Here is a 10594-nt window from a genome sequence, read left to right on the forward strand (position 1 = left end):
GACGCCACCACAGCGGAACCTTTCTCATGTGGTCTGTGTTTCCACGCTCCGGCTACGGCGGCGGACGCTGGCTCCTCATCATGCGCCATTGAAGTGAACGTAGCCCAGACGGTCGGGCGCGGGTTGGTTCATTTTCAACTAACGAAAATAAAAACCCCGTGTTGTTGTTAAGTGACCGTCAGACGTCTTTTAAAACGATGGAGACTATTTTAGAACAACAGCGTCGCTACCACGAGGAGAAGGAGAGGCTAATGGATGCTAAAACGAAAGAAATGCTACACAAGAAGTCCACGGTAAGATGAGCGCTCTATGGTAACGTTAGCTTTAGCACTGCTGCTAACTAACCAAATAATACAAGTTCAACACGAGAAAGATGTACAACTTTATTGATGTGTTCAAATGCATATTGTTTCTCTCTGTTACAGCTGCGAGATCAGATTAACTCTGACCATCGAACACGAGCAATGTTGGATGTAAGCAAGAAGTTTGGTTTGTTATGAGCTATGACTGGCTAATGCTAATGTTATTCTTAAAAGCTGGAGAAGTGAACGTGAGTTCTTTTACTATCACTCATAAAGCAGCTTTTGTATCATATCAGGGCCGACCCTAGGATATTTTTTGCCCCCCCCCCCAAAAAAGAAAAACTTGCGCAAACACCAAATCACACACACTGCTTACAACTAAACGAACAGACACACTCGCATGTTTATGTGTTAAATGAATTAAATTGAACTTGGGACCTTTCTGAGCATGTCCCCACACCCCCAGCAGTTGTGGCCCTAAACAAGTGCATAAAGCGTTTATGCTAGGAACCGGTAGTAGAATGTAGAATGCTAGACATTTGTACATTATTGAATTAGATCACAATTGAATTAACTTTACATAACATACAATCTATTGGAATAACTGTCTTCTAATTGATCCACCAAACAAGCGTAAATAACATGACTCTGCATTTAACCGAGCACCCTGACAATTCAGAGGAGCTCAGGGGTTTAACTTTGCAAACACATAAACCAGCAATATTGGTGTGTGAAGACTGAGACAGTGGTTAGAAAACAGTTGGGTGAGGTGTGTGTGAAACATAGGGCCAGGTTAAATGAGCATAATAAAAATGTAAGTTGAAATGAAAGGCAACCTGACAGTCTTATTCCCTCTGACAGAGGTATATGGAAGTGAGCGCCAACCTCAGAGACTCCTATGATGACAAAGATGGGTAAGTCTTTTTTTTTTTTTTTGCCTCTCTTTCAATTGGGACAGAGGAACTGTCATGAGAATCTTTCTAAGTCATTATTGTTTAATGTTTAATGGAATTGTTCCTGTTATTGACAGAATGAGGAGGGATGAACTCGCTGCCATCTCAGGACCAAATGAGTTTGCAGAGTTCTACAACAGACTGAAACAGATAAAGGAGTTTCACAGAAAGCATCCCAATGAGGTGGATAACATGTATCATTTGTTAAATTATGCTATATGCTACCTTTTAAAAAACCTTTTTAAAATTTTGAAGAATTAATAACTTTGCCTTTTGGTTTTCTCCCAGATTTCCATTCCTATGTCTGTGGAGTTTGAAGAGCTGATGAAGGCCAGAGACAACCCCAGCGAGGAGGCTCAGAGTAAGTTTAACAAGAAAACTGTCGTATGGATTTTATTTCAGTAGCTTCAACGGCTCCAACTGTGTTGTGGCAGGATGGAAAAACTACATTGGTTCTTTCAGATAATATGGAATATTTTTGTGATGAAAAGAATAGAAGATACATTAAAAGAAATTGTTCTTTATTGTGAAATTTGGTGAGGAAACAAACAGAATATAACTAAATAAGCCCCTTTATTTTAAAAAATTAGCATTAAAACTGTCATGTGTGATGGAGTGAAATCTGTGTCTTCCACAGACCTGGTGGAGTTCACTGATGAGGAAGGATACGGCCGTTACCTGGATCTCCATGACTGCTACCTGAAGTACATCAACCTGAAAGGAGCTGAGGTTATCATCCTTTAAGTCTGCATGTTTCATTCTTCAGCTCCTCACTAAACCTTCTGCTTTTTTTAAAGCAATATCTATGTGGTCTGTTTCCACAGAAACCCGAGTATATTACATACCTGTCTGCATTCGACCAGCTGTTTGACATCCCCAAGGACAGGAAAAACGCTGAATACAAAAAGTAGGTCCATCTTTCTTATGAAGTGACTCTGACTCAATGTAGTAGCAAATACACTGACTGTGTAACTATAGTAGCTCATCAGTAGTAAATAAACAGTGGACATTATTATAGGCCTGTCACAATTATTACATAATTGCCTGATTATTTGAGCTGGCCGCCATTATTTTGCATACTGGTTAAAATGGTTTCCATTCATCTGTATAAAAATAGCTGGATGAAACTAACAGAAATGTCACATGTCCATCACTATCATCATTTTCCACTGAGGTTTGAATGGTGCTCTTTTTTTTTTTTTAAAGTGTATTTTTTGGGCTTTTTTGCCTTTATTCGATAGCGCAGTGAGATAGACAGGAAAGGGGGAGGCAGAGAGAGGGGGAATGACATGCAGGAAAGGTCCGTCCGACGCGGGACTGGAACCGGGGACGCCTACGTTGAGGACTATAGCCTCTACATGGGGCGGCCGCTTTAACCACTGCGCCATGCACCGCCCCTGAATGGTGCTCTTTTAATGACATCATCAGGTTGCGCCCCCCCCCTCTACTGCTATGGTTTAATGGCACATGAGCAGAGCCACAAACTGTTTATCTCAAGGAGCTTCATTTCTAAAACTGGGCAACTACATTTCGATCAGCATCTTTCGACATTAGCCTCATGGATTTAGTTGCAAAGCGTAAAGGCAAACAGAAATGAAGTTTTTATCTATATGTTCCAATATTTAATGCCAATAAATTGCTCCTCTTCTTCACAGGATGTATGTGTGTGATTAAACGATGTTTAGGCTTGTTTAGCAGCATAAAATGATCAGAAAAAGACAATAAAATCATTAATTGCAATTATTTATATGGCAATTAATTGTTAACTAAAATGTAATGATTGTGCCAGCCCTACATTATTGTGTGGAGTTGGACAGCTGTTCTATGAGACTTCTATATGATGTGTGCAGGTATTTGGAGATGCTGCTGGAGTACCTGCAGGACTACACAGACAGAGTCAAACCTCTCCTGGACCAGAACGAGCTCTACGGCAAAGTGCTGATAGACTTTGAGAAGAAGTGGGAGAACGGGACCTTTCCAGGCTGGCCTGTACGTTCTCACCGCGTCCTCACACGGTGGTGGTGATGGATCAGATTTGAGTTGTTCTCATCCTCATCTGATCTAATGTTTCTTTCTGTCTTCTGGCTGTTTGAACTGCAGAAAGAGACGAGCAGCGCTCTGACACACGCTGGAGCTCATCTGGACCTCTCTGCCTTTTCTTCCTGGGAGGTAAAAAAACAAAATCAAGGGGCTATACTTGAGGATGGATGGTTGAATATTTATAGTGCGATTGCATTATTGCACATATTCACGTCTCTGCTGATGCTTCACAGGAGTTGGCTTCACTGGGTCTGGACAGGCTGAAGTCTGCTCTCATGGCACTGGGACTCAAGTGTGGAGGGTGAGCATGTTGTTTGCCTGAACAAATCACTTTAAAGTTGGCTTAACATACATTTTCATATCATCATTTCATGGACAGTTAACTTTTCCAGGGCTCTGCTGCCATGTCTAACGCTCAATACATTGCTTTGTTTACTATATATTGTACCTTGACGTGTTGACAGCTAAAACCTGTAAATAGCGGCAGCATATAGCCTATAGTACAAGTAAAATAAAAAAAATCGAGACACAAGTTAACCAAAATACAAATTTTATTGGTTTATTAATTCCATCAAATAGCCTACGGCTTTTATTGGTTTATAAATGAATACAGCAGGTCAATCTCTGCCCACAATGATTCAGCAGCGGCAAGGATTTGTCGGTAAAGTATCTATTTATAATTTATAGCAAACTCCGTTCTTTCGAGTGCCTCTGAGCTTCCCTCTTCTTCTCCAGCCTTCGGGTTCTCTTTGAAATTGTCAGCCAATAACCATGACTCAAGAGTTTCATCCTCACCGAATATAGTGAAATGAATGTCATGAAATTACTCTCTCTTTTTAAAATAATTATTCTTAAAGGCATAGTTCAACATTTTGGCACATTCACCTATTGCCATAATAGTAGGTTCATTACCTGTAATTATCAGTGCATGTTGTTTTGAGATCCATGGGGCAGAGACTTGAGCTGCTCAACACAATGGAAGTGAACGGTACAGGTCCCCTGTCCCTCAAAACTCATCAAATACACAATCCAACAACTCCAAAACACTCACATGGACAAGTTGTGACATGCTCATTATAATGTAACATTATGAGACGGAGTTGTTGAGAGCGTTGTGGAGTTGTTAGATTGTGTATTTGATGAGTTTGATGAGGGACATGGGACTGTACCGTTCACCTCCATTGTGTTCACTGAGCAGCTCACATCTCTGCCCCGCTGATCTCAAAACAACATGCACCGGTAATTAAAGGTAATGAACCTACTGCTATGACAATAGGGGTTATGGCAATGGGCCAATTTGCCAAAAATGTTGGACTATCCCTTTAACAACAGTTCGTTATACAGAAATAACAGACTGTAGAATGCAGTGATTGACCAATCAGAATGCAGCATTCAATAGAGCCGTGTAATAAATTCAATGCTGTATTTACATGTTACAGAAGAGCAGCTGAAACATAGATTACTAACCTATAAGAATGTTTGACTGTGTGTAGGACTCTGGAAGAGAGAGCTCAGAGACTGTTCAGCACTAAAGGCAAATCCCTGGAATCACTGGACCCCTCACTGTTTGCCAAGAATCCCAAAGCCAAAGGCCCTAAAAAGTAAGTGGGTGTAAAAGCTCAGTGCAGCGCCGACACCGACTCATGATACGATTGGTATATAATTCATAACAATCTCCATCCATCACTCCTGCAGAGACACGGAGCGTAACAAGGAAATTGCCTTCCTGGAGGCTCAAGTGTATGAATATGTGGAGATCCTCGGGGTGAGTGAATACATCTTCACGTCGACTTCATTCACACGAGAGGGCCGAGAGAGCCGACGCTCTGTGCCGAGCGTCCCCAGATCTGACGGTGCTCTTCTTCTGTCGGCGGTTTACAGGAGCAGAGGCAGCTGACCCACGAGAACGTGCAGAGGAAGCAGGCCAGGACCGGAGAGGAGCGCGAGGAGGAGGAGGAGGAGCAGCTCAGCGAGAGCGAGAGCGAGGACGAAGACAACGAAATCATCTACAACCCCAAGAACCTGCCGCTGGGCTGGGACGGCAAGGTGAGACCGAGTCCGTGTCCAAAGTGACACAGTCCAACATTCAACTGACGAAACGCTCTGGTCAGCATTACACATGACTGAATATAATGGAACAACATGTCCAGAGAGCAGACGATTTTTCTTCCCACCACTTTCTTTTATTTGACTTTTAAAGGGATGGTTCAACATTTTGGCAAACTGGCCCATTGCCATAATCGCTATAGTCATAGCAGTAGGTTCGTTACCTTTAATTGTCGGTGCAAGCTATTTTTAGAGCGGCTGAGCAGAGCCGTGAGCTGCTCAGGGCTACGCTACGGAGGCCTAGTGGGATTTCTTGGTTTCCCTCATCAAACTCATCAAATACACAATCCAACAACTCAAACGCTCTGGTGGACAAGTTGTGACCTGCACATTCACCACACTGAGATAATAACAGAACGTTACAAGACAGAGTTGTTTTAGAGGTAAATTCATGCAAAACCGCTGATGTTGCCTTCAGGGACAGTTTTTCAGCAAGTATTGTATGGAAACGACTCTGTTTCATAACATTCCATTATTATCTCATAGCGTGGAGAATGTGCAGGTCAAAACTTGTCCACGAAAGCGTTTTGGAGTTGTTGGATTGTGTATTTGTTGAGTTTGATGAGGGAAACCAAGAAATTCCATGAGCCTCCGTAGTGTAGCTCTGAGCAGCTCGCCGCTACGCTCCGCCGTTCTAAAAATAGCTTGCACCGACAAATAAAGGTAACGAACCTACTGCTATGACCACAGTGATTATGGCAATGAGCCAATTTGCCAAAATGTTGAACTATCCCTTTAAGCAGCAAAAAATACAGCCATTGACTCATTTATCACATATTATGGGTTTGCTGTGTAATCACAATAAAGGCAACAAAAACAAATAAACAGAAAACACCAAGCAACATGCTAAACATAACATTTAGTATATTAAGTGATATGATAAAAGATTATGGGTATCTGGGAGAAAAATAGAAAAGAAAAACAAGCTTGGAAACTACAGTATCCACAGAAATGAGTCACCCACTTGGTTGTTTGTTGATTGGGTCTCCGCATATACTCAAATATATCCTGTTATCCTTTCTTGAGGGAGGTTAGATAACATCTGTCTTATCCATTTAGTGCTACTTGGTTCATTGGTCGTTTTCCATTACAGTGCAATACTTTTTTGGCATTAAGGAAGCTGAGGTCTGTAAATGCTGGTTTGTATTTATTGTAGTGGAATCAGTTTATTAAGTTCAGCCTGCTGAGCTGAGCTTGTTATTTAAAATATTGATGCTGATGTACACTGACAAGTATTTTTTGTGGCTTTTTTTGCCTTTTTAATTGATGGGACAGTTGAGAAAGACAGGAAATGGGGAAGCAGAGAGAGGGGGGATGACATGCAGCAAAGGGCCACCAGGGGGATCGAACCGTGGCCAGCTGCAGCAAGGGCTGTAGCCTCTGCAGATGGGGCGCCTGCTCAACCTAGTGAGCTATATGGCGCTCCATCCATACGCTTGTTAATTCAACACATGTTGCATTTGGCTTTTATCCAGCTCTTCAGCATCTTCTTCATTTCTGAAGCTGGAATCCAACCACACATCCAACCAACTGATCTCAGATGGACACAGATGCATATATTCAAAGATTAACCTCTTGATTTTATGAATAACTATCACATTATTCAAATGAAGAACACTTCTCTGCTTGTATGTATATGTGCTGATCAGTTCTGACTCTCTGTTTTCTGATTCATTCCCTCCAGCCAATTCCATACTGGCTGTATAAACTCCACGGGCTGAACATCAACTACAACTGTGAGATCTGTGGAAACTACACCTACAGAGGACCCAAAGCCTTCCAGAGACACTTTGCGGTATGTTGTGTTTATGTGTTATCACAGCTTCAAACCCTCAGGGCTTTCCACAAGGATGTGATGGTCGACTTCACCCTAAAAGTTTATTTTCATTTGACATCTACTGCAAAATCTCTATTTCGGACTCTCAAAAGCAGCGAGTCACAAGATAAAAAAGAACTAACACAAGACAAAAAGTAGATAAACTAGCAGCTACTAAATAAAACAACAGTGTAACAGTAAATAATTTAATAATGAGGTCAAACAAAGTGCAGCAGTAAATAAAAGAGAGACGGCAGCATCGGTGCAGACAGAGCTACAGCTGTGGGACAAGCTGTTCCTCAGCCCGGTGGTCTGGGTTTGAAGAGCAGCATCTCCTCTCTGATGGTAGTAATGGGACATAAGCCCCGTTTCTACTACGTGGTAGCAGCTCAACTCAACTCAGCTTCGGTACCAGGTTCTACATTGAGACAAACTAATGTGGCTGCCACAGTTGTTAGATTTCACCTGTGAGACCAACATTTATTAACTTTTCTAATTACATCAGCCAGCGGTAAATCTCCAAAGGGCAGCGTGTTAGTTCATCGGATCGCTTTCTCCTCGGGGTGACGATGGAGGTTGAAGGACCGATCCCCTCAGGAGACCGGCTGCTCGCCTCTGAGATGACCCCCTGGTCCTGGCCGGCCAGCTGGTCCCATAGGCCACAAAAAATGTCGGAGCAAATGTCCAACGGAGTGTTATTTGGTTTTTTTGCCTTTAGTGGACTACCGTAAATTCCGGACTATTAAGCGCACCTGAATATAAGCCGCACCAGCTAAATTTTAAAAGAAAATAGATTTTTTACATATATAAGCCGCACCTGAATATAAGCCGCAGGTTTTTCATGTTGTAACATGAGATATTTACACAGAAAGACGGTACACGGAAGATGTGTGGAACTATGCAAGTCCGCTCGCTTTTCCGCTGTTTTGGTTACGCTCCTAGCCATGTGCATTTGTTGACAACGAAGCCGGCGAAAAATCAATAAATGGAGCGGTGGATAACATTACATAACATATACGATGTTACGGCGCGTGTGCATTTGTACCGTCATGAACAAAAGATTAGGCTACGGTCGCGTTTGTGTTGCGGTGCAGCAGAGATGAGAGCTGAGACACGGGGCAGCGGCCAGGTAGCTACTGTAGTGATGTTACAAGGTTGGTTTTCAGCCGTGAGACGCCAGGTGAAGACGGAGAGCCTCCGTTCTCACTCGTAACAAGTCACAAGTCATGTAGCGAGTTAAACCATCACAATTACTCCGGAGCTTTTTAATTAAGGTAAAAATGTAGCAGAGCCACAGGGGAAATCCTGCTTAGTTCCTGACATGCTTTTTTTTTCAAACTGTGCCTAAAAATCGGCAGTACGGCACCAATACGGCATCAACACAGCACCAACAGACAGTAACATGCCTGGTTAGAAAATAAAACACTGCACCAAATCTCAAAACTAGTGTCTTCTTCGGCGCATAATATTTCCCCACATGTCTGTCTTACTTGCGCTTCCTGCTAGAGCGCACCCCGAAGGCCGTTAGCCAGTAAAAATCTAGAAATTAGCCGCATCGTTGTATAGGCCGCAGGGTTCAAAGCGTGAGAAAAAAGTAGCGGCTCATAGTCCGGAAATTACGGTAATCGTCAAATCATGTTGTTGTCTCTCATTGATTCATGGTCTCATTTGCATCTTTTTCCGCTCCGGAGCAAAGAGTTTTAAAACACCCAAATAAACAAATGTAATTCTTCAGTTGGCAGAACATTCTCCATCCATCACACACTGTGATGTTTACATCTGAACAGTCTGGCCTATATGAGAACAAAGAAATTCTATGTAAAATCAGATGTTCAGCAGCAGGGAGCACCCCTATATATTCAGAATGGTATGGTACCAGACAAGTAGAACCAGGTTCCAGAGTAGAGTCGAGCTGGTACCATGTAGTGGAAACGCTGCATCACAGACAGTTTCCTTTGGCTTCATTCACACCGGTGCTCAGTGAGCAGGTCTGATTTCAGAATGAGCCCAACGACAGCCAAAATGCAAACCATTGATATATGATGTCAACATAATTTATTGCAGGAAGCAGTTGTATAATTAGCTAGTGGTAACAAAAACAGAAGCGTTCTAGGAGCCTGATGTCGTGTGTTGTGCTCCACAGGAATGGAGGCACGCTCACGGTATGCGTTGTCTAGGAATCCCCAACACGGCTCACTTCGCCAACGTCACCCAGATCGAGGACGCCGTTTCCTGTAAGTCTGTCAGACCCCCCCAACATCTGGATTCCAAACAACTTTGGAAAGTTTGTCCTAATAAGCGATGTGTGTTTGTTTCCTGTTCCAGTGTGGGCCAAGCTGAAGTCCCAGAAGGCGTCAGAGCGGTGGCAGCCAGACACAGAGGTGAGTCCAGGCTGATGGAAGCCCAGTTAAAGGGATAGTAGCATTTTCTTAAAGTGGGGTTGTATGATCTACAAATAGCCCCTAAGTACTTTAATTGCAGTAGAAGACTCTCTGCACTCCTCCCGTTAGCAACGCCAGCCCATAGCCCTGCCCAGAGATTTACAACATACGGTGTTGTGAATGGACCCAAAGAAACTGCCTATTTTCGCGGCCTAAAAGAGGTTTTACCTGGGAAAAAAAAACACAGTTCCATTGTTCGCTATAATATAATTTTTTCCAGCCCCAAAACACAGTTTTTATTTGGACCTAACCAACTGCTGATCAGCGGGTGCTAACCCTGGGCCGGAGGGATACGTGAGTTGGTTAGGTCCAAATAAAAACTGTGTTTTTCCTGCACTTTGAAGGGCTGGAAAAAATTATATTATAGCAAACAATGGAACTGGGTATTTTTTTTCAGGTAAAACCTCTTTTAGGCCGCGAAAATAGGCCGTTTCTTTGGGTCTGTTCACAACAATGTAAGTTATAAATCTCTGGGCAGGGCTATGGGCTGGCGTTGCTAACAGGAGGAGTGCAGAGAGTCTTCTACTGCAATTAAAGTACTTAGGGGCTATTTGTAGATCATACAACCCCACTTTAAGAAAATGCTACTATCCCTTTAATAGCGCTGCTCAGAGACCACGTCCCTGACTCAGGCCAATACTTGTGTGTGTTTTTCAGGAGGAGTACGAGGACTCGAGTGGAAACGTGGTCAATAAGAAGACGTACGAGGATCTGAAGAGACAAGGCCTGCTGTAGAGTCACACACAGGAAATGAAAAGATGAAGCATCCTCTATCATGTGTGTGTGTTTTTTTTTTTTTTAAGTCCTGATTTCTCTGTGTCTTTTTATTTGTAAGTAGTGATGTAATTTTACACGCTGTCCCATCCTCCATTCCTCCCTTTGGTAACTTTTTAATGCGGCAACCATTGATTATCATAATAAACTCAGTACTTTTGA

At 42.7% G+C, this 10594-nt stretch overlaps 1 protein-coding gene across 1 annotated transcript; it reads left to right on the top strand.

The window, feature by feature from the left end:
* The first annotated feature begins 96 nt into the window (after positions 1-96).
* On the top strand, positions 97-10594 carry sf3a3 (splicing factor 3a, subunit 3). The gene is made up of 17 exons (XM_085792266.1): positions 97-293; positions 426-473; positions 1164-1216; positions 1333-1438; positions 1544-1616; positions 1893-1984; positions 2080-2162; positions 3106-3244; positions 3356-3424; positions 3529-3596; positions 4789-4896; positions 4991-5060; positions 5177-5341; positions 7086-7196; positions 9361-9451; positions 9543-9598; positions 10316-10594. The coding sequence occupies exons 1-17, from the start codon at positions 198-200 to the stop codon at positions 10391-10393; spliced, it is 1506 nt and encodes a 501-aa protein (XP_085648392.1). The 5' UTR covers positions 97-197; the 3' UTR covers positions 10394-10594.

The sequence above is a fragment of the Trachurus japonicus genome, chromosome 11 (genome assembly GCF_045865225.1).
Source record: "Trachurus japonicus isolate A0001 chromosome 11, Traja_1.0".
NCBI classification, from domain to species: Eukaryota; Metazoa; Chordata; class Actinopteri; order Carangiformes; family Carangidae; genus Trachurus; species Trachurus japonicus.

Excerpts from the sequence above, each read along its gene's own strand:
- sf3a3 (XM_085792266.1), top strand. The coding sequence starts at position 198 with ATGGAGACTATTTTAGAACAACAGCGTCGCTACCACGAGGAGAAGGAG. Across the intron at positions 1,439-1,543 it reads ACAGAAAGCATCCCAATGAG|ATTTCCATTCCTATGTCTGT; the intron begins GTGGATAACATG and ends GTTTTCTCCCAG. Across the intron at positions 3,245-3,355 it reads GGACCTTTCCAGGCTGGCCT|AAAGAGACGAGCAGCGCTCT; the intron begins GTACGTTCTCAC and ends TTTGAACTGCAG.